The sequence below is a fragment of the Tubulanus polymorphus genome, chromosome 8 (genome assembly GCF_964204645.1).
Source record: "Tubulanus polymorphus chromosome 8, tnTubPoly1.2, whole genome shotgun sequence".
Taxonomy (NCBI): Eukaryota; Metazoa; Nemertea; class Palaeonemertea; order Tubulaniformes; family Tubulanidae; genus Tubulanus; species Tubulanus polymorphus.
In genome coordinates this window covers 11,817,953-11,841,986 of record NC_134032.1, presented here as the reverse complement: position 1 = coordinate 11,841,986, position 24,034 = coordinate 11,817,953, and the positions used below count along the sequence as shown (strand labels likewise).

The window sequence follows — 24,034 nt, the reverse complement described above, 5'->3', positions numbered from 1 at the left end:
GAGGAGGCATACATACATCGGATTCCTCATGACGTAATAAAGGTTTCGTTTCTCTGACGTGCTGCTCTTCCAGTAAAGTCCTCATCGGTTTCACGAATTTGGTCGGTTGAGGACTGATCGTATTCTTCGGTGAGGCTGCAATTAACAAACACATTCGAAAGATTTAATACACATGAATTACAGCCACTCAAACTCAGGTTAGCGAATGTTTTTGGGTCGTTGTATATCATACCACTAATATCTCGGACAAAAACATGACAAAAACTATTAGAAAACATACGATTTCGGGGGTTGGTTGAAAACACCGTGCCTCTCACAACATAACATATTAAAATAAATCATCACAATAATAATAATAATAATAATAAAAATTGTAATAATTAGAATAATCATAATTAACATTCGGGTCGATACATTGAACATTTTCGGTGATCTTGCGGAGGACTCATGGTTTGAAGGATCTGAGATATCATCGGCTAGTTGTCATCATAAAATTAGTTGTTGTAGTAGCGATAGCTTTGATACCCAGTCTAAGTAACCTGGTCCAAGTTAAAGATTTATCCCTAGGATTGACTTTGATACCCAGTCTTTAAACAGGATCCAAGTTAAAGATTTATTCCAAGAATAACTTCGATATCCAGTGTATAAGACCGGGCCCCAGTTGAAGATCTATCCCAAGGGATAACTTTACTAACCGGTCATTAAAACTCGGAGCAAGTTAAAGATTCTAGGGATAACTTGGATACTTAGTCTTTGAAACTTGGACCAACTTAAAGATTTATTCAGAGAGATAACTTAGAAACCCAGTCTATAAAACTGGGCTCAGGTAAAGATTCATCCCTAGGACCCAGTCCTATAACAGTAGAGAAAATACATGCTCATTCATTCCAGGCAAAAATACAAACTTGCTAAAAATTTAGAGAAAAAGTACATAATATGTAAATGTATATATATGGCATATTCAGAGAAAATAAAGAGAATAATAAAAAGGAAATAGAAATAAATCATTTCTGAAAGAAACAATATATCATATAAAGATAAAAATATAGATGGATATAAAATAGGCAAAAAATTGTAAACATATTTTTTATCTCCAAAGCACCCAGTTCCACAGTTGTATGGATTTAATCTGACTCTGAATCCAGTTGCACAGTTGTGTGGGTTTAATTCGACTCTGAAATCCAGTTCTACTTGTGTGGGTTAAATTTGAATCTGAATCCAGCTCCACAATTGTGTGGGTTTTATTTGACTCTGGATCCAATTCCACAGTTGTGTTGGTTTAATTTGATTCAATTTGGATTCAGTTGAATTTTATTGAAAAAATAATCAATTTTTCGAACAATAATTACAATTTTCTGCCATATACTTTTCTTGTCATATACAAGAATAATTGACATGTATAAAGATATGTTGAATATAGAAAAATATGATAAACTGGTAAGAATTTTACATGCTTCAAAAAAACTTTTTAAAATATAGAGATATTAAATATCAAAGTCGTGTCACATGCATTTCACATCGTTGCTGTGTGGGGGCGCTAGTTGTAAGTCTGTCTAGTCTAACACTAAAAACTAATTTTCTTCTAGAAATTTCTAAGTTTCTTTTCTTCCGAATTCATTTCTAGATTCATTTCCGCACACACTTTATAATGAATTTTCGAAATAACTTGAATCCAATCGTTGATTCATAGAGGATCAAAATCTAAAAATTTTTTCTGACAAATTTTCAAAAATTGCTTTTGACAAATTTTCACTGTTCATTTTATGGCGGAAATTTTTGAAAATAAATTTCGCAAAAATTCCTGATACATGTATATGAATTTGGTTTACTTCTGAAAAAATATGACTAAAAGTGAATTGATGAAGCTAACAATTTTATGGGGAGGTCGCGTTTAGGGGGTGGGTATATGAAATGATAATGAAGGGCCTTAGGAGCTTTAAGGGGGTAAGGGGAGGTGGGGGAGATGCTAGTGAAATGTGGATACAGTGATGTATGTATGGACAGTGGAGACACCTAGTGATAGACAGACATACTTTTGGAGTTGGTGTATGTGTTGGATCTCAGATTCAAGAACGTAGGGCGCGCTGAAAGACAAGCAGAGACATCTAGTGAGCTGACGAGAAATCAAAAATATTAGCGTGAAAAATTAACTCAAGTATCGGTTATATGTATATATATATATATATATATGTATATATTTGTAATATTGATTCAGCAGCGGCAAGTTGAGAGAAGAGAAAGAGAGAGAGAGAGAGAGGAGAGAGAGAGGTGAGGATTTCAGTTCACTACTCCCGTATTGTTGCAGACAGACAGGCCCGAGGCGCCTCCTCGATAAAAAGCCTGTCGTTAAATCGTCATTACGAAGCAAAAACTACAAAAGACTCAAGTCGGATCTGACTAACTAACCACTAGACTTAAAGAGATAAACCGTAACAGGGCCGCCAATGTCAGAAAAGTTTTCAAAGATTGGCAGCTCTGTAATGGTCAACGTTCTAACAGCAACAAGTTGAATATTTTTTAAGGAACATTTATTTAACTGAAGTATGAAATAAAATGGTCAAATGGTAAGACCGTCAATAACATCTTTCATATTTCTGTATGCGTCAAATCAGTATTTTCAGGACAAAATCGTGACAAAATACTGAAAATCAGGATCAGCTAAATACCCATCCCAGATATTGCCCGTAAAAGTCAAAAGAAGTCAAAACGATCCGACTTGACCAGCGGCTACCATAACAGTTACATGATCTTTCCTGAGACGGTAGTAACTATCGACTCCACCTATAGCCCGTTTCTCCAATTAATGACAGGCCCATTTCCCGCGTATACACTTTTTCGCCCCTATACGCGGTATAGAAGTTTCCCCGAAAAAGATGTCTGCCATCATATATCCACCTATGACATCATCGCCATGACTTCTACGTTGAATACTTTGAGAAATGGTACACTTCAGTTCATCGATCATTAAATAGTAATATTCGATGACATCATAGGGGGATTTATGCAGGCAGCCATTTCAGTGCAAGGTGAAACACATTTAAAGTTTTCGACACGTAATCGTGGTGTATATATTATCATAGAATAGTGAAGCGTGGAACAATGATTATATGACTGTATCGATGGCGATACCCTCGCGATGAGAATGCGGGTAACCCCCCGAGCTTACCGAGATTAATCAACGCCGGATTCACTGCTTTGTCGATGTCTTCTTTCAGTTCGTTCGACGACGATCGCCGATGTCCGTTGGCGCCGCCTATGTCGGATCGGGATAGGTCCGCGACGCTTTCCGATCTCAACTGTAAACGATAAATCTAGATATTTATAATGCGTATCTTAAATATCTGAACAATGTCCGACGAATATTGATTTTAACGTTCAGCCTAAATTTCATGTAAAATTCGATTCTTTTTTTTTTCAGTTAGTAAAAAACGACATCAAGCTGAGTTTCGTGCTTCAGTGCAACAAGATTTTGACCATAAACAGAGAAAAACATGCTTCGAGTTAAGACAAATTACAAAACTTCTCAGAAATTATTTCGACTGTTTTTTTTTAGGAAAGTGAGTTTAAAACAGTATTCTAAACACTAAAAGCAGTAGAAGTTTGCACACAGACCGACGCCCCCTGGTGGTGGTTTGAAACATTACCTGTTCGTCTAGACCGCGACAATACGAATCAGAACGGAGCATCTACAAATGGAAAATTTTTCAATGAAACATCGTGAATTACTCAGGAAACTAATTCGGTGTTTACGGAGCTAAAATGAAAATCCCATTTCTCCATGCGACCTTCAACTGCGATAAAAGAGTGCAAACCGAATGATGAATAATCAAATCTAAACCCAAGCAGTTTGTCTGCTCCCCAATTAACAGACAATTTCTCCGAAGATTTCAGAATTCTATTCATTTAGTTTAACAAAGAATTTAAAATATGTTGAATTTTTAAAGATTATTAATCAACTGATGATTTCAGGTTAAGTTCCGAGGGTTTCAATTTCAAGGGCAAGGTTTATAAACCTTAATAAACTTTTATCCAAGGTTTCATAGAACCGGTTTAATTTGAAACGGGGGGGGGGGTGTCACTCATTGATTGATGATTGGCTGTAGCCTAGGTTTGAGGTAAAACCTGTCTGCAAAGCCAGGCTCTGAATAGAATTCGAATTTGGAAAAATTAACAATTTTTTTTCTTTGAAATTCAATAATTTTACCAGCATGATTTGCCGTGGTGGAGTGATTTTCTTTAAGAAAAAAATAAATCTTACAGGACCCAGTTACAGAGTTGTGAATCTAATATGACTCTTGAGTAGACTACTTAAAAATAATCACTCTTATTGACTCCGGAGTAAATTTCAAAAAACAACTCTGGAACCAAGAACGATTAATGTTTTTACAGAAATAAAATTTTTGGAAGGTAAAAACGATAAAACCCGTTACCGGTGGTAAAATCTTAATGAATATATTTTTGGGTTTTGAAAAATATCACCAGGTAGGATATACCTACGTTCATGACGCTATTATTGCGATAAAGTCCGTACGAAATATTGGGCATCGACGCCGCCTAGTGGGCAAAACAGGAAACAATATATTATTACAGCGAACCTCCTTGGTCACGCCACCCAGCGGGCAAAATTGTAAATGTCACAAAATGGCTGAATCTTTCGTTCACAAATCAGATGGGCCACGATGGGCATTCTTAGCTGAAGCCAAAATCAAGCTCATTTGGAGCCATCCACTGGAGAAAGGGATGGCTCCAAATGTAATTTGGATATTCTTGGAATTGGAAACATGAGCGAAAGAGCTAAACATATCTTCACACTATCGTTAATTAAGACAATCGAACCGATGATGCTTTGCAACTTTTTCCATTAAAATGTGGATTTTAATCATCTACGATGAACTCTGTCTGAAGAATATTCGCATCGATACAAACTGTGACAACTTTTTAAACATGGCTTTTGTCATGATTAATTTTGAAGACAGTTGAACCAATGATACTCGGTAACTTTCTTGTTTAATCCGAACTGATTTTAATCACCTACGATGAACTCTGTCCGAAGAAAATTCACATCGATACAAACTGTGACCGAGTGACGACTTCCAAACACTGCTAGTTCCACCCTTAAAACATGGCTTAAACCACAACAAATGTCTCTGACGATCACATAGATGGGCTTGGCAGTAAACGAAGTTGATTTTAGTAACAAATATAGATATTTTGTTCGAAGAAAATTTCAGGCAAAAACTGCAGTTGTTAGACTAAAAGTGAGTTGAGTATTTTTTGTTCATGCATCGAGCGAAAAATAAATTACGAAGAATTTGTGAGCGACGAACGCACATTAATCATACGTATGTGACTCATGCTAGAAATGTTTGAAACATTCGTGTTGCGGTTTAGTTAAAATACGAGACATAAGAATCAGCATCCTGGACCCGGTTCCGCAGTTGTGGGTTAAGATACGATTCTTTTAGAGTTCAAGTAATCGGAAATGAACTGATTTCGTATCTAAAAGAGTTAAATCTTACCCACAAACTGTGGAACTGGGTCCTGGATCGGCTTCCACAGGTTCTTGGCAATCCGGACACAGTTAAACAGTTCGAAAACATAAGATTTAACTCAGAATTAAAGAATTCGAAATCAACTGATTTAAGTCTGAATAAATTCCTATGACTGTGGAACTGGATCTGGGTGACTCACATTTTTTAACCCAGGCCCCATTTTCACAAAGAAGTCATAAACTCCTAGATTGGATATCAAGAGCATGACTTTTCTGTGAAATCGGGTCCACAACTGTGGATAGATGCGGAATTCCTACGTTTTATAGAATAACGAGTATCTTTGAAGGTACGTACCCCGTGTATGTTCGGAACGCTTGAAGTTTTCCGTAGAGGTCGACCCTGCGCCGACAACAACTCCTTGATAGCAACCTCCTACAATATGGAATAAATACATTTCACAGTTGATCAATAAAGTATCTAGAAAGGTTTATTCAGGAAAAGTGCCTCAAAGACTGAAAATATGTTGATGAATAGAATTGAAAGATGTTAGTAAGATTTATGAATCTGGCACCAGTTCAATAAGTTGAATAGAACCGAGTTGAAAATTGACTCTGGGCCCAGTTTCACAAAAAGGTTTAACTCCTAAATCGATTTAATTTCTTCATCAATTCAGTTTATCTTAAATCGATTTAGGCCTTAATCCTTTTTGTGAAACTCGACCCTGGAGTTAAATTCTTTGACAATGAATGATTCTCATAATTCTTGATGCAAATTGTGTTTGTCGGTTAAATCATGAACATTGGAAATATGAACTTATTTCGACTGAAATGTCAATGCTTTTCTTTTACTACAGATCTAGGGCTGCCACTTAAAATTTCCAAAAAAAAATTGAAAATGAACTTATTTCCACCATTGAGTCAAACCTCACTACTAGGTAACTGGGCCCCGATTCAAACGAATATTACCTGGGTATGGTGAAAATGATAACAATGATAATTCATGAATTTCATTCCATGATAAGGGTAAGACTTTGATTGATAAGAGGGGTAAATTATTACCTGTCTCAGTTTATCGAGGGTAAGAATGCTCTCGACGGCCGACACGCCTTTGATATACTTCTCGATGTACGTTTCTCCGTCAGCCGTTATCTGAGCTTCGTTCTGATTGGCCGCCATTTGAGCCAATGACTCGCGATCCTCTAAATCTTCAGACGCCTGTGAGAAATACGCGAAAAATTTAGTCATGATTTTGAGAAAAGTTCTCTTCATCGGAGATACAATGAGGGGCCTGGAAAATTTCCTATACAAATCAGGTCGGTTTTAACATTAAAAAAAGGGGCAAATTCAAAAGAACAGTTTCAACTTAAACCCAGGGTGGTTTTATAGACCAGTTTTAACTTCAACCCCTGCGGATCAGTTTTATCATCTAAATCAATCTTCATGCCGTAAGGGACTTTAAACCCAAGGGCAAAACTCTGTAATAGACAATAGATTACATTTTGCTGAGGGGGAGGATAGGAAGGTAACTTACTTTGGGTATGTTTGAGACAACTTCGTATGTGACGCCCGTTGACATCAACACATCCTGAAAATACAAAACAATCATAAATAGAAAACCCCCAAAAAATTTCGTCATAGCAGTCAAGATTTATTTATTCAGAAGAGGTAGAAAGACCAACACCCCAAAAAGCCAGTTATGAAAATTTGTTGGCGCAAATGTTAATATAAAATACAGCAAACTGTGTTACGCGTTCGCAAAAAGACTGAAGAAGATATGAAAGAATGAAGAAAAAGAGTTCAGTAAGTGTTAGTTCGTTAATCTTCTGGAAGTCAGAAAACCACGAGAAAATGCCGCGCTTCAGACCAACGCGTCGTCAAAGTGAACCAAAACCAAGCACGCGATAGAAAAGCCTCTTAAACAACAATACGATCTTCAACGCGAGAGAAAATCTACATTTCCTGAAAGATTATTTTTTTAATTAACCCCTAAAGAAGATGTAGTACGCACACACGACACACATGCCTTAAAAGGGTTTTTAGTATTTCTATGATTAGTATCTAAGCCGATAAGGAGGGATTTTTCGCCATGAAAAGACATGGTTTTTAGATTCTACGTGAAAGAGAAATGGCAAAGAAATAATATGTTAATGCATTTTTCTTGTTGTGAAAAGATGGCTACACTTCTATAGAAACCTCTTTTTACGTCATTAACAGAACCTACATCAATCTTCAAATGACATAATTTTACTACATAAGGCTGCCAACCTCTGAACGCTGCCAACCTCTGAAAAGTGCTATCAGTAGCAAGTTGAATATTTTTTCAATAACATTTCATTGAAGTATGAAAGAAAATGTTCAAATTAAACAGTAATCAACGGTAAGACCCTCAGTAACATCTTTCTTATCGAAATAGCAAAGAAACGATCATCTTACACGGATATTGAGTATCTTCTCGACTCATCTTTCATAGCCAATCTCTGTATGCATCAAAAAATCAAATCAGTATTTCCCATTACTGAAAATCAGTAACAGTTGGCAGCTAAGTTTCTAGATATACATTTCAAAACAGAGGACCCCATGAAAGCAGCCAAATTTGATGACATCATAGCATCATAGGCCGGGGATTAACTCACGTAGCTACATAAAATCATCTATGACATCATATGGGGTTTCGTGAAAGTAGCCATCTTTTATAGCAAGTAAATAGGTTATTCATATGCAGATATATATATATATATACGGTCGGACAGCAAGCGACCTCCCCTGTGTGACCTTGAGATAACTTACAGACGATAGACCACCCATATAATGCATGGTTAGCTCAGACATTTGAACCTAAAAAAATGACAACACGAACGAAATATGAAAACTAAAACGAGGCTCGTATGAAAGATTTTCGAGAATTTTCGTCATAGTAAGCATCTGGCTGAACACAGGTATCAATATGCAGCCTGGTGGAACCCATGCCCTCATTAGACATCAATCTGCAGCCTAATGGAAGCCCTTCAGACATTCACCATCTGTAGTGCGAGGTGTGAACGGTTAGTTTTTGATAGTGTGCTGATAAAATGTCTAATATCTGGTGTTTGTAGTTCATTTACAATTGAAAATGTCTCAGGTGAAGTACTGATCACATGTGAAGAGTGGACGATTACTTATAAAAGTGTGCTGATGAAATGTCTGATGTCTGGTGTTTGTAGTTCATTCTCACTTGAAAACGTCTCAGATAAAGTCCACTGGGGCCAGTCGCTCGAAAGCTGGTTAGAGTTAACCAGTCGACACCAGTTGACCAGTTGACATAGTGACAAATGAAAGTTTATTATTACTACGGTATTTATTCGCCGGTTATCTTTAACCAACTTTTGAGCAACTGGCCACCAAACGCAAGTGAAGTGAGGACAATCAACGATAGGAAGAATGGTGTGAAGGTATCAAATATCTGATGGGGCTCGGGCAGCAGATTGATACCTGCGTATATAAAACTATTCAAACATATGCTGCAAGTACACGAAACGATAGCGACTGCGGCGAGTGAGTTTACGATACGTACCGCTTTGCTGATGCGTTTCTTCAGTTTTTCCATCAGCGCTTGTTTCTTGTAGATGTTCAAACCGACTCGTTTACGCACGACCAGTTCCATCGACGCCGGGTGACTCAGACGTACGACCGCCTTGACGATCATGTAGACTCGTTCGTTCGACGGCGTCAAACGATTCAGACTGCTCGAGTCGTGAATCGAACTATCCCACGACGCGACCGCGCAAACCTGAAGCAGACGGATGGAGGAATATCGATGAATTTACAGTTGTGGATCACGATATCCGCGATGAAATCCCACAATAAATGAATAGATCTAAAATGTTTATTTTAAATATTAGAAATATTTCAGGTGGTTGCTACTAGACTGAAGAAATATTTCTAATACTTCAAATAAAGTTTTTAGATCAATTCATTTATTGTGGGATTTTACTCATCAGAGGGATATTGAGAAAGATATTCGTTAATCTCGACCCAAATCCAGCACAGACTGTGGATTCAAATTGAACTAACAACTGAAGCCGCGTTCACACTATGGATAGTTAGTCTGTTCTAATTTGGCCCACACCTAAAATGGACCAATTAGAACGGACCAAATCAAAGTTATGCAATCATATACGTCTTTAAGTCATTTGTTATCAAAGAACGGAATTATCACTTGCGTGAACACTGGTCCGTTTTAAAATGGAATAGACTATATCTAAAATGTCCCAAAAAATGTAGTGCAAATGTGGCTCGAGTCCCAGATTGAGTCATAATTAGTTCATTTCATCAATCGATTCAACTTTGACAACAACAGAATAGGGAAAATAATTTTCCGAAAATCGGGTTACAAGACTTACATCTTTTTCGCAGTATTTGACGATGGGTAAATTAAAGAATTTGGCACCGTATTCTTTCGGAAGCGTCGAGTCGATGCCAGCTGCTTGCAGGCCTTCTTTAGCATTCGGGGTCGTCATATCATCAGCTATAGTAAAATATAGGAAATGAATATGTAGAAAATTTTCACCGAGGAACGCTGAACAGCTCTTTGTCATTTAACTGAATCAATTCTTTCTTTACCCTTACCATTGAGATCTAAGAACAAAACTGGCATATGCTGCTCCATGCCCAGAGGAGGACTCCTGTTAAGATAGAATGAAAACATTTAAAACCACGAATCACAGGACCTAGTTCCAACACTTTTCTTCATTCCATGCTATAATGGCTAGCTCTTTCAGTTGCTCAAAGGGTGGTTAATTTATTCAGATTCTAATTGCCACTATGTCGATTATTCGCTGGTTAGTATGAATGCCACACTGAGAATCGAAGAAGACTCCAAAAGTTTCTGGGATAGAAGATGACTATTCAGATATAGTCGCAACATTGAATAAACTTATAACTAAAGTAAACATTTCAGACTCTTTTTTTCATTCTTAGCTCGAGATTTCTATATCATCCGACATCATTACATCTCGGACTCCCGAGTGTTTCATCAATGGTAACCCACAGGTAAACTTTAGACAACGTTTGAGAGCTTACTGGCTCGAGGAACAGGGAGTATATATTTACCAGTCAGCTAAAGCTCCGGGTATCCCACTGCCAGCAGCGGGTACTAGTACAGCGTTACGTTCCTCGGTCAAGCAAACCCACTGATCGATCAAACTTCTTTCTCGTTCGGCGTCTGCGTCAGTTTTATCTACGTCGAAGAAAAACATAATCAACCAACATATTCATAACAGTTCTTTGAGTCAATTCATGAATCTTTTTAGGTAATGTTATAGAAGGATTTATATGAAGGATTCATATTTTCTAGATGGATTTCGTGATCAAATTACTCAAAGCAATTTGATGATGTCATAAGGAGGTTTATGGAAGCCATTTTTCTATACTGCTCTATAGATTTAACCCTCTTCATTATTGGATGATACCATCGAGGGATCTTATGAAAACAGCAATCTTTTCTTGAATTCCAATGTCTGGGTATTTGATGACGTCATAGGGGGAGATATTATTTCACCTGGTTTATTGATGATTTTCTGTATTTGTTCGTCGAGGTATTCGCGTCGTTTCATCAACGCCTCCGACCACTTCACCTGCACCTTCCTCAAATCCTCCTCCTGGTAACTGTCGAGCGCTTTCTGCAGTTTGTTCCTCGTGAGGATCGCGCCGACCGATATGGACGTTATCGTCTCGCAAATGATCGGCAACGTGCCCGAATTCTGAACGGGCGACACCCGTACGAGGATCCGTCTGCTGTGACCCTGGCGTAGTTGATAAACGCCGCCCGTCAGAGCCTCGGTTTTCGGAATGACCTCGACCGGTTGGTATTCACCCTGGTCGTTCAGTTCGTGTATTTCGACCCACATTTCTAGTTTACGAATCAGTTCGCCCCATCTAGAAAAATCAGACAGAGAATTTCAGAAATTATGCTTTCGAGAATTTCTAAACACTCATGAGCTTTAGTTCAATGATATTATCAGCTGGGCCTGGTTTTAGAGACAACCCATGGGGGCTAACTCAGTTAATTTTCAAATGAGTTAACCTCCCGGGTAGAGATGATACCTGTCTATAAAACTGGGCCTTTAAAAGTATGATTTAGGCAATTTACTGATGTCATAAGGTGATTTACGAAGGGGAGCATTATTTCTTTTAAAGAGTTTAATGATGTCATAGGGAGATTAATAGATAACCATCTTTCCCAAATGGCCTCAAATTGCTTTCAAGTGATTCAATGATATCATAGGGGGATTCATAGAGGCAGCCATCTTATCCGGAACGAAGTATCTAGAAGATAATTCTATGAGTTTTGAGTTTTTGCCAACCTGTCGAGGAGTGATCTAGATTTCGCCTGCACGTTCTCCAGTTCGAATCCGGCTTGCGGCGAGAACCCGGAACTGCGATGACCCCAAACTTCGATCGACAGCGCCCCCTCGGTAGCGTGTTCGATAAACTCTTCATTCACGGAAACTTTAAAATCCTGAAAGAAGAAATTTACAACACAATTGCGCAACTTTTTTTGTCCCGGGAGATTTAACTTGATTTTGACACCTGTCATTAACTCTTTCAGTGCTGACTTAATAATACCCTATAGTGCTGAAGATAATTTGAAAATTTTGAAAAATTCCACTGTAGTGTGTTGAATAACGGGAATACCACTATAGTGCGTCTACACCGCGGCGCGGTGTATCGTTAGTTACAAATATTTCACTATGTTTGACAGATGCTGCCATTTTTCAAGAGAGATAATTACTAATTACTAATTACATCAATACACCGCAGTGTGGTGTACTAGCAAAATCCAACATTGATTTATACACTGCACTGCGGTGTAGATGCACTGAAAGGGTTAAGCGGACAGCCGCAATAGATTTCGTTACCTGTTCGTGGTCGAATTTAAACGAGACGCTGTTGTGTTTGAACGAATCGTTGAGCGGTCGTCCGGACGAGGGACAGTTCGGGTCGATGTACGGAGCGACGACTATCGGCTCCCCGTGACCCCAGAACGTGTAGTGACAGAAGACGAAATTCGACAACGCCGGCGGTAAACCCTTTGCTTCTTTTATCGACACCTGTGAAATATGAAATTCTTTATCAAAACTTCCGAGTCTGATAAAAGCTGAACTTTTGATTCAAATGTTACTGCAGGGTGGTCACTTTCCAAAAATTTACAAGTTCTCAGAGTTTTGCCGGATTTTTTCATGTTGCAGAACAAAATTATCAGAGGAATTTCTTGGTTTAAAATATTACAATTTATTCATTTTTTTATGAATCACATAAAGAAACGTGCGGTCAATAACATTATCCAAATTTCACAGGCTTTCCAAGTTTTTTTTTGGTAAAATTTCCTGAGTTTTTCCGTCATTTTTCTAGATTTTTAATTTTTTCTAGATTTTTCTGATTGACTGAGTTTCCCCTGATTTCCAAGTCAGAGTCTAGCCCGATTACGGGTACCAGATTTTTTTTCGAAATTCAAACTTACCCGGCAGACGATATGATTATTAGCCGCGCTCGTATTCTGTTCGGAATCGGCGATTTCGTCGAGACTGTTCCGACTGACCGAATCGCCGTTCGTCTCCGATTCACCGCCGACGCGATCCATCGGGAACGAGCCCTCGACTCGGCTGAGCTCGACGTGCAGTCGACCGGCGACCTCGCCCTGTTGACTGATTATCGGTATTTGATAGTCTAATTTCACGTCGAAGAACAACGCCTCGAGGAAAACGTTCGCGACGCCGATCAGGTTGTGATTCTCCTGCGATTCGTAGAACGGGTCGCCCTTCATCGGCGGTCCGGAATCCTGAAAATATAAATCAATATTTTTCAATAACTCGAAGTGAATCAATGAAGACCCCCTGCTGCACCAGTTATCCCACTAGATGGTGCCTATAACAACAGAACCTATTCATTTTTCAATTAACTTTTATCTGGATTTAAGTCTCCCACATCAAAAATTAATCAATTAAATTCTCAACATTTTTCACTATACACTCAGAGTTAAGGTCATGAGTTTACGAGAAATTTACAGTTTCATAGAATCTTTAACAAATAACGACTAAAGACTAAAAACAACTATTACAAAGTGGGGTGAACTTTGAATATTCTCGTGCAAATATCAAGAAAGCATGCCGCCTACAAAAAGCTGAATATAGAAACAAATATAAATCAACGTATTCAATAACACGAATCGAATCAATGAGGACCCCCTGCTGCAAAAGGCTATCCCACTAGATGGCGCACTTAACAATAGAACTTGTTCAGAATTAAGTTAATTTTCTTTCAGCAAAAGCATAGGGAGTTGACCTAGTAAGCCCGTAGTAGCAGATCAGATACAAGCTAGGACTGGCGTTTGATCCTTGCAAGGGGCTACCCCCCTCGGTGGTAAGATTTCAATCGATACTTGTATTTATCGATAAAACTCTCTATGTATCTATCATATTTGATATCGGCAGTCTACACCCATACGCCATCTATCCAAATTAGCTGTCATTGTTGCTGTAGCTGATTTTCTACTATAGGCGCTCTAGGTTTAAATCTGCTACATCAAAAATTAGTGATGTATCGCTACAATCTAAACTTGAAATTCTCAACATAGATTTTCCACAGATACTTTGCATGGTTCATTTCGTGAATTTAACTTTTCGTAAGTATTGCGAAATTTATTTTTCCCACAACACAAAAGAAATAGCAGTTTATCGAATCTAAAACGTAGCGACTAAAAAACATCTATTGTGAAGTGTAAATTTCATGTATTCGCGTGCAAACATCAAGAGAGCATGCCGTCTACAAAAAGCTGAATCTAGTAAAAATTCTAAATTTTGCTTCCAAAAGGGCATAAGATGATGAAATTTAAAATATTCATATTCAATGATACTACCATTTCACTACCTAGTGAAATTAATATGCAAATGGATACAAATGAAATGAAAATGTCATCCAAACTCTAATGAAATAGCATGACTGAATTGAGAACTGGAATTTTCAAGATTTAATACATTTTAGACAACATTTAACCCTTTCAGTGTGTCTACACCGCAGTGCGGTGTATAAATCAGTGATGATTTTGCTAGTACACCGCACTGCGGTGTATTGATGTAATTAGTAATTTGTAATTATCTCTAGTGAAAAATGGCAGAAAGTGTCAAACATAGTGAAATACTAGTAACGATACACCGCACTGCGGTGTAGACGCACTATAGTGGTATTCCCATTGTTCAACACACTAGGGTGGAATTTTTTAGAATTTTCAAATTTTCTCCAGCACTATAGGGTATTAATTAGTCAGCACTGAAAGGGTTAATGGATTTGCAAAAAGTGAAAATTCCAATATTCGGCATTACCGCTATGTTGGACCTAGCGTCAAAGTTCAAATTAGTTCTAAGCAGCAATGCATCGTTTCGTACAGTAAACCATTCTTCAACTCGGGAGAATTTTGAGAGGAAAATTTGTAGTCTAGACCACCTAGTATCACCTGATATAATTTTAATATTTCTCCCCAAAAATGAAGATAATCTGATATAAGACACAGTAGTTTTATTGACTAGAAATCGGGGCTATGGGCTAGAAATCGTTCTGACTTAGAGAATGTTTTGATATTTTTGGGAGTGGTTGAGCCCTTAAAAAGAGAAGAAACTATTCTCAAAATAGTAGTCATGGTTAAGTTTGAATTTGGAACCTGATTCAGAAAATCGGCTCCACGAGTTCATGATCAAAGGTTTACTGTATCGGCGAAATAAAGAGGCAACTAAAGCAAAACAAACCCAATACAACACCGAAGTATCAACAATAGGTTCGGGCTCAATTTCCTCTACCATCATCGGTAATCCTTTCTCCTTCCTTTCCTCGTACATCTCGCGCATGTCGATGATCTTATTTTCGAATTTCTCCATCGACCAGACCTGATTGACGCGGTCTTTACGCTTGACGAGAATCGCCGGTTCGCTCATGAACGCCCCACGCTACAGAACAGAAAAATAGAACAAAGATCTAAGTGATCCATGATAAGAATCCAGCATCCAGTTCCACGGTTGAAAGCTGTGATGAAGTCAAAATCTCTGACTTATAACTGGGGATTCAGGCCAAAGGGTCCAGTAGCTTCATTTCCAATCTTTTAAACTCTGAAACCCTTAATTAATAACTTACAAAGTTATCTCAAAAATGTTTCGAGCACTGAAATATGGAGCGCTAAAATATGTCAATAAAATTTCCTGCAGGGTACTTGAGTATTATAATTCACTCTACCTACTAGATCCAGGGCTTAGATTTAAGAACAGTCTAAGCCCATTCCATATAGTCAATCCAACAACTTAAGACCAATCAATCATCAATTGAGACCACTTTTGGACAACTGTGCAAATGGGCCCAGGTACGGCGACATGTCTCAGAGGAGTCAGTACCATAAGTCGGAGTGTTGGTACCCACTGGTTAATCAATTTCACAAGATTTCTAGATGTATCTTACCTTTCTATTGGGAGACAGGTTCGCGGCGGGGATTTGTAGGGTAACCGAGAATTCCGTACGTTTTCCCATCTCCTGAGCGAGTACGTTCGCTTCTCGCACCAAACAATTCGCTTTCAAAACCTCCTCTCGCAGTTTAGCTAAACTCTGCTTGAATAACTTATCCCTAAAAACATCAAAAATAATAATGAATGATTTGATCTCGGGATGAAAAATGTCTTAAAGAATAGCTACTTGCTTCATCCCTCACAAACTCACCACACCTGCCGGGAACGAAACAGGGGGTTTGATTTTTAAATCCAAAATCAAGGTAAGGATGGTCGGTCAAATAATCTTTGCTTAAATCAAAGTAAATAGTAAATAATTGGAAATCTCGGTTCTGGTTTGTACAACCAATCTTTCATCCAGCCTGAGCTGGCAAGCAACTGGTGGGGTTTTCATCATCCGGCATACTGACCTTTCTTGTGCCCATTGTTGGTGTATCTTCGAGCCGGGTGACGTCATCTTCGAGAAGTCAAAAGGCGGGAATGGTACGAAGGGTTGAGACGGCGTACTCGGCGACATCAGCTGTATTCGTAACATCTGCATCTGACGTTCGTACATTTGTCTCTGTTTCTCCAAAGCCTCTGCATGCGTGAAAAATACGCAGAAAAAAATTTGTTAAAAAATCATTTTTCATTTCGATAACTACTTAAAATTGATAGGTCTGTAACTTTGTAGACCAGTTTTCACTTCAACCCATGGCTTAATTCAATCATTTCAAAATTCTTATTACAAGTTATGAGCCTAGCCCCAAATTTTAACTTTCAGTATAGAGGCTTTTAACTTTAACCCTAGGCTCTACTTCTACAGAACTATTTCAACTTTAAAATCAGGTCCTAGCTTGTGCGTACTTAATTTAGTTAACATCCTTCAAATGAAACTGGTTTACAGTGTTTTCAATAAGAGCCAGGTCTCAGGTCCCAGACCCGTCTGTCATTTGTATAGGACCCGCCTGTTACTTCAAACAAGCTTTCGTTTCAGGGGCTGTGACATATTATGGGACCCTCCTGTTTTTCAAAGGGACCTGGCTTGTTAATTTCTTATTGAAAACACTGGGTTATAGAAACTCAATTGGACAGACAGTTGAATTTTCCCTGCCCTACTTAGATCTAAGGTGATTTTAGCTATGTCGGATGAGGCTCTTACAGCCGATATTTACCTTGTTTATCATCCTCGTGCTGTTGTTCTATTGCTTGTATCGCTTCTTGTATCGGATCATTCGGCATCTCATTCATCAACAATTCCTGCTGAGCGAAATCATAGTCGACCTTCTGCTCGGGCTGTTCGGCAGACGGACCTGAGACGATATCGAAATAAACATAAATAATCAGTCAACCATGATACAAAAAGAACATAGTAATTTTTCTAATCTGCTGTTTTTCATCGAAAATCTAATGTTACACAACACGATCAGCCCTTCCTTGGTCTAATCGGAATTAGAGTTATTCTAATCCAACTACTATGGAACTGCTCCTAGATACACCAGTTCTACAGTTTAGATATAGCTTTCCATTTCCGATTCTGATTGACAGACGTCCGGGATCATAGGTCTTTATTAGAATACACTCTCAATTCATAGTTCCTGATTCGGTCGGTAGAGGGAGCTGTTTTTTAACTTACTGTTCGCGTTCGGGCAGTTTATGCGGAAAAAGTGATTGTTTCCCCAAATAATTCGGTCGCCATGTTTCACTTTAGTTTTACTATTTATGCTAGAACCGTTCACACACGTCCTACAAGAAAAATACAAATAGATTTTTTAATAATTCGCTGAGAATCTTAATCCTAGGCCCAGTTTCAAAGCCCAGATTGGTGTAACCAGTGGTTCAGTTTGGTTCTAAAACTGATTTGGCTCATCTAGACCTTAGATTTAAGCCTATAATTCTTGATATTTTGATAGACGAAGGATTAGTACATTTACAAGTTTTGGATATTCTAAGACAAGTTTAAGGTTATTACGGTTCTATGCAATCTAACAACTCAAAACCAGTCTAAGCTCATCTTGGTTCTATAACCAATCTTACAACTTAAGACCAGCCTAAGCTCGTTAAAATTTTAGACCAAATCCAGTTGCTGAGTTATGACTGAAGTCCAAAAGTGGTCTCAAAGTTAGATGTTAGATGTTAGTTGTTAGATTGGCCATAGTACATTGTTTGAGACTGGTCTAAATCTAGTCCATGACTGCAAACGGCCCCAGTCTAGCAACTTCAGAAGAGCAGTTTAAGCTCATTTTGGTCCTAAAGCCTCAACTAAAGCCTATTCTAAGTTCATTTTAGTTTGACATGGAAATGAATTTTCATTAAGGATGATATTTTTTTCAACGTACCTGGCATTCTCGAAGGGTGTCACGAATACTTCCGAGTTTTCCACATCAACGATGCAGTGTTCCGGCATAATGCCGAGTCCAGACAGTTGTATATCCTGTTCGGTCGGGGCATCTGGCCGTCCGACGAGGGTATGATCCTAAAATATACGAATGTAAACAATCGTTTTAAATATATATATACACATCTAAACCTTTAGTCATAAAGGGGTAGAAATTTGCAAATAAAGAAATGTCAAACCGACAATGCGGAAAAAAAAGCGATTGAAATCATTTGAAAATTTATCCAAATTTTCAGTTTTCGATGAAAAAAGGAGTGATATGAAATGTATTAGTTTCAAAACTTTTGGTTTTTTCATTGCAGGTTTGTGTGATACTCTTTAGAAATAATTTTTCCACGAATTCAGGTCTCGCTGTTACTTATTAAAAGCGGCATTCGAGTTTTCATTAACAGTTTTTCCCCTGGAATATCGGACCTGGATTCATAAAAACAAAACACAACTCAAAATCGATTTAATTCCTTCATTAATTATTGAGAGTTTTTAGTGAAACAGGCTGCAGGGGACTCTCCGGCAGTTTTGGGTGAAGGGTTATCGGGTATTGGTTTTTTCGATAGTAATAAACCGCGTGTTGATAGTAACACCAGCACCAGCAGTAGCAGCAGCAGCAGCAGCAGCAGCTATCTGCCAACAGCACGGAAAAATCTCCATACGCGGAAAAAGAATCTATCTTTGGTCTCGAGATAGAAAGATGAAACCGTGTAAGCGTACAGCGCAAAAAATCTCGCACTTCGTTTCGACAAAGCGAGATATTGGATAGATTTTTTTCTCGCGACGATCGCCGTGGCGACGGTTATACGCTCTGTTGACCACGATCTCGGTAACGACTGCACTGGTCAGCGCCGGGAAACCGTAACATAACGACCAAAGTTGACGTGTAGGATCTAGTTCGATCGATGAGGAGCTAATTCCACAACAGTTCTTCGGTTGAAATTTCACCCAAATGAAAAGAACTTAAACTCTAAAGTCAAAAATAACCAACAAGTATTCCTGAGACCAGTTCCATAGCGGAGAGTGGACTCAAGTCTAAGATTGGTCTTAATTGTCTATAGAACAACAATGGTCTTTGGTGCGTTCTAAGTCTAAGCCGTCACCATGGAACTGGACCCTGAAGGTGACTATTAGAAAGCAGTGGACACTTTGAAATAAAGTAAAGTTCAAGGAGACTCTTCAGCTGAAGAAAGCTGCATATCAGGGGCTGGCTTATAGATCAGGGGCGGATCCAGGGGGACTTATGATACTTGTACAAGTCCATCAAATTTTTTTGGGTGCCCTTTTTCATTTTGTCAACGAAAGATAATTGGTTTATTTCAGGGCTCTAGTAAACCTAATATTGCGTTAGTGGACATCAATGTGCCCTTTTGGGATGTGACAAGTTCTTCAAAATGGGCCACTCGGTACGGGAATACACCTTTTACATTTCAAGGCATCGAAGTGCCTTTTGGGTAGTGACGCGTACTCTGGATCCAATACCATGATAAAATATCTCCAGTTTCAAACTATCAATTAATTAGATTAGTTATTTTTAACGTCGGGATGTATAGGGTCGAATCGAAGGAAGGGGACACAGACGCTGATGAAATATTTTCGAACTGCGACAGCTTGGCGGATGCTCGCGACGAGCAACATTTCATCCCAACGCTCACTAAATTCGCGTCACGATTCCCCCCCCCCGTTTTTAACGGAACGCGCCATAGAATGGGAAAACGCTCGAGATATTAATTATTTCTCGACTCGTCGGTCGCCGTGCCGACGACTTCAAAGACGATGACGCGCCAACAATACGAGTCGTTACAGAAATGCACGCGTGATTAGTTGTTAATTTTCTAGATATTCGAGGCTTTAAAAAAAAACGAAATCGACAGTATCATCATCCTCGGATTAAAACTGTAGAACCAGGGGCCTGCTATACTCTATATGATAACCGGGTTTCATAGCCACGATCACGCGTTGGGGAAGGGGGTTGTGTGGGTCAAACCAGCCCGGATCAGACCAGCCTCATATTTGGCTCGTGCTTAGTAGGAGAACGTGTTCATACATTTACAAGTACAGCTTTTTAGCTGTGTGAGTCTTTGTTTTGGTGATTCATCGCTGAGTTTAGCAATTCTTGTCAAAACGATAACAACAAGTACTGTCTCTAACGTCTGGTGACGGGCCGTGTGATCGCATGTAAACCACTCACTCGTTACAGAATATTTACCAGAATGATGCCGTGACAAGTGAGCCGAGTCGCTTCAAAAACCAGTTAGCATTCATGCACGCGGAAAAATTGGACCGACGTAAAAAATTTGGGTCGGGCCTGGTCCTGCGTTTTTGTTTGGCCAAATTTAGGCTGTTTTAAACAGGCACGGACGCATCGGACACTGGTGTGAAGAGTTAGTCTGGGCCTCGCCAGCATGGGCCAAATTTACCCCAGGTTTAAAAACCATTGCAGATTGCAGCTTGATTCAATCACCATGGGGGTAGCTAGAGGTTGGGAGCAAAATCGAATTCACAGGTTTGCTTTCTTGCATTTATTTCTTAGAGGGGGGGAAATATGACGGTAACTCTGCCAAGTACCCTGGTTTTTTAAAGGGCAACAAGAAAGAAGCCTCATAGCTTTTGATAGGAAGAGGCATAAAGGGATGTTCGTTAAGGGGTAAGAGCAGGCAAGTCACTCGGCAAAGAGATAAATCTTTCTTGAAGCGGCAATTTTTCTTAACGCAAACCAGGAAATCTTGAGGGGAAGGTGCGCTTCAATTTCTGCGTGCCGTTTTAAAACTTCTAACAACTTATTATTTCACACTCCGGGGGGTTCGGTGTTCCACAGACGCGAACAGACAGCACAGAACGCGCGAGGCGCCGCAATAAAACCCGTCAGATTCCCTCGATGATTTAACAATTTGAAAATTCGCCGTTTATTTCGAATTACGGAAATCGGCGAACGCGCGATCGAGAGATCGCGGCGCGGGTTGGAAGTCGTCACGGCGACGACGTCGAAATTATCGTCGCGGGAAAACGAAGACAACTAAATTGTGTCTGGTATAAGTAATCGCGCGTCGTCGACGATCGGTAATTGCAGCCAACGGGAGACGAAAATATCCCGAACAATTACCGATAAACAGAGTGCGACGCTCGTTCACCGCGTAATCACACGGTCCTAGGGGGCGCTACCGTAATGACGTATGAGCCGTGAAGGAGCGTAGTCAATTATAAACACCAGGGGGTGCTACTGTTTAGCCGTAGGGGTCGTTCTGACATATCTCCAGCCATTTCGAGGTGATTTTGCACGTGCTGAAAGTTTCAGGAGTTTTGGGCTGAGAGTCGAGAACAATTCTTACATTTGATTGGTCAATTTCTTAGGGTATCTCGTAAAAGGACCAATCAGAGGTCTTTTAACAAAAATATAGAAGACCATTAATGACTGGCTGAATGGCTGGGATAACTCATAATATGAACCAATCAGAGCTCTTTAAAGAAAAATATAGAAGACCATTACTGATTGGCCGAATAGCCAGGATACCTCATATATGAACCAATCAGAGATATTCAACAAAAATAAAGAAGACCATTACTGATTGGTCGAATAGCTAGGATATCTCATATATGGACCAAAGAGAAGTTTCCCACCAGTCGCACTATAGTTCATGCGACTGGCTGAGTCATTACCCCCCCTCCCCTCTCCCTCTACTCCCCCAGTTACTAGAAATTAATTACTGAGACATCATTAAATGGCAATCATAATCACACTATAACGATATTATTGATCGTCTTCGCCCAAACGCGGTAAAAATCAAATTAATTACAATCCGTCTGCTGTCGTTAAACGTGCCACTTAACGAATTTAATAAAACCGAAATTTAAACTGAGCAGCGACGGTTATCGTCGTGGCAACCGACATATAGTCTGTGCGAAGTTTCATTAGTTAGTTTTTCTCATCGTTATAATAATAACAACCCGCTCGTTATCGGCGTACAGAAGGGCTCTTCATTTCTCAATGAGAAATCTCTCTCTCGTGAAGTCTTTCTTGTTCAGTTTGTCTCGTCGGTTTTTCTAAGAATTTTCGAGGAAAAGAGCCATCGGTGCTCAGTTTGCGATTCAAACGCGAACCAGAACTGAAGAAGCTTCTGCGGCAGCGTGGTAAGTGAAGATCCACTAGGTGTCGCTTATGTGCATTAGGAAAAGCTACTGCGACAATAGAGGATTCTAACTGTGGCAACTACTGCGATGAGGATCCACCAGGTGTGCTAGTGTGCAGTAGTAGGCCATCAATTACTGTGGTAATGGAGGATTCCACTTGTGGCAAGTGAGGATCCACCAGGTGTCGCTAGTGAGCATTAGGACATCAACTAATGCGACAAGAGGATTCCACTCGTGACAAGTGAGGATCCTTACTTAGTAGTCTACTGTGGTAATAGGTGATCCATTTGTGGCAAGTGAGGATCTACTAGGTGTCGCTAGTGTGCAGTAGGACATCAACTACTGCAGCAATATAGGCTCCTGGCAAGTCAGGAACCATCAGGCTGCCCCCCCAATATATCACCTATCTATTGATCTATCACTGTGAATCTCCCCAGCTGAGCGAGGACGAACTTTTAATGAGTCAGTAATCAAATGAGATGGGTAATCTTATAGCCATCGAATTACAGAACTGGCCGGTCAGCCGAATTGAATGACCCCTGGCACGCAAGCGTCGGTTAACGAACTTCATCTAATTACTCGTCGATGGATAATTACTCGCGTGTAACTCACGAGTAAATTACTCGTCGGTTTGTAACTTATCCAATCACGCGGCGGTCTCTCCCTCTCTCGCCCGACGGTTACAATTATCCGTCATTTTCATTTTCTTTCGCGTTTTTTTCCCCATCGTCGTCTCGTAAAGCGCGAAATTTTTGCGACGTCCCGCGTCGTCGTGGCCGCGATATCAAAGCCGTCGACCGCGGGAACTATCGCGTGACATCAGTACCCGAGGCGAGACCACGACCGGACTTAAGCGGTCGAGGACACCCACGACAATGTGATCCGCCCCGGAGACAAAAACGAGAAAAAAAATAATTCCATCAATGGAACCACATTCTCATCAGCGGTCGCATTTCTAAATCATGTGATCTCAATGCACAAGCTGATTGGTTACCCGTAGGTTTGTGGGAATGAGTTCATTTTATGTGCTTACAGTTTTCTATTCGATACTAAGTTTCAGGGGGGGGGGGTGGATCGAGGATTTCACAGGGCAGCGGTTTTACGAGGATGAAGGGAAACATTTTACAGTCCACCTCGTGATGGGTAATCAAAATAAAATCCATTCGAATTCATCACACATCCAAGAAACATTAGCGCTGTTAAAGTAAGCACATGTATTGTATTTATCCCCTTGTATCCCCCTCCACTAAATATGTGTAGGCCTGATCAGAACATAAATACTGAAAATGAAAACTGTGGTCTAACAGCGTGGCCACTTCACCCCCCTTAACAAAATCATCGTGTTTTCGCAGATTTTTTCTTGGACATTATTTCTGATTCCGAGAGTTTTTTCAGGGTCAGCGACCTCGCTGTCTCGGGTTCAGACTAATGAAGAAACGCCGACTACAGCCGCGGACCCCGATCGAGCTCATTTCCCGTAACGCGACGAGGATCGCGTGCGTCGCCCGACGGTTCGTGACGACGTCGCCG

The 24,034-nt window shown here is 39.7% G+C and overlaps 1 protein-coding gene across 4 annotated transcripts in view; it reads right to left on the bottom strand.

Annotated features, from left to right (window-relative positions):
• Window positions 1-24,034, bottom strand: part of LOC141909515 (kinesin-like protein KIF13A) — a 111,672-nt gene that overhangs the window by 5,437 nt on the left and 82,201 nt on the right. The window contains exons 14-35 of one of the 4 annotated variants that reach the window (XM_074799941.1): window positions 18,330-18,466; window positions 17,627-17,736; window positions 17,166-17,303; window positions 16,422-16,590; window positions 15,968-16,130; window positions 15,268-15,465; window positions 12,990-13,307; window positions 12,388-12,579; window positions 11,833-11,987; window positions 11,028-11,404; window positions 10,580-10,706; window positions 10,097-10,152; window positions 9,871-9,995; window positions 9,042-9,257; window positions 8,279-8,326; window positions 7,023-7,076; window positions 6,551-6,706; window positions 5,847-5,924; window positions 4,498-4,554; window positions 3,645-3,686; window positions 3,167-3,296; window positions 17-135 (exon numbers count right to left, since the gene is read on the bottom strand). In XM_074799941.1, the coding sequence (XP_074656042.1) occupies window positions 17-135; window positions 3,167-3,296; window positions 3,645-3,686; window positions 4,498-4,554; window positions 5,847-5,924; window positions 6,551-6,706; window positions 7,023-7,076; window positions 8,279-8,326; window positions 9,042-9,257; window positions 9,871-9,995; window positions 10,097-10,152; window positions 10,580-10,706; window positions 11,028-11,404; window positions 11,833-11,987; window positions 12,388-12,579; window positions 12,990-13,307; window positions 15,268-15,465; window positions 15,968-16,130; window positions 16,422-16,590; window positions 17,166-17,303; window positions 17,627-17,736; window positions 18,330-18,466 (3,165 nt within the window). The remainder of the gene's footprint in view (window positions 1-16; window positions 136-3,166; window positions 3,297-3,644; window positions 3,687-4,497; window positions 4,555-5,846; window positions 5,925-6,550; window positions 6,707-7,022; window positions 7,077-8,278; window positions 8,327-9,041; window positions 9,258-9,870; window positions 9,996-10,096; window positions 10,153-10,579; window positions 10,707-11,027; window positions 11,405-11,832; window positions 11,988-12,387; window positions 12,580-12,989; window positions 13,308-15,267; window positions 15,466-15,967; window positions 16,131-16,421; window positions 16,591-17,165; window positions 17,304-17,626; window positions 17,737-18,329; window positions 18,467-24,034) is intronic. The other 3 variants (XM_074799943.1, XM_074799942.1, XM_074799944.1) reach the window with 3 other exon arrangements.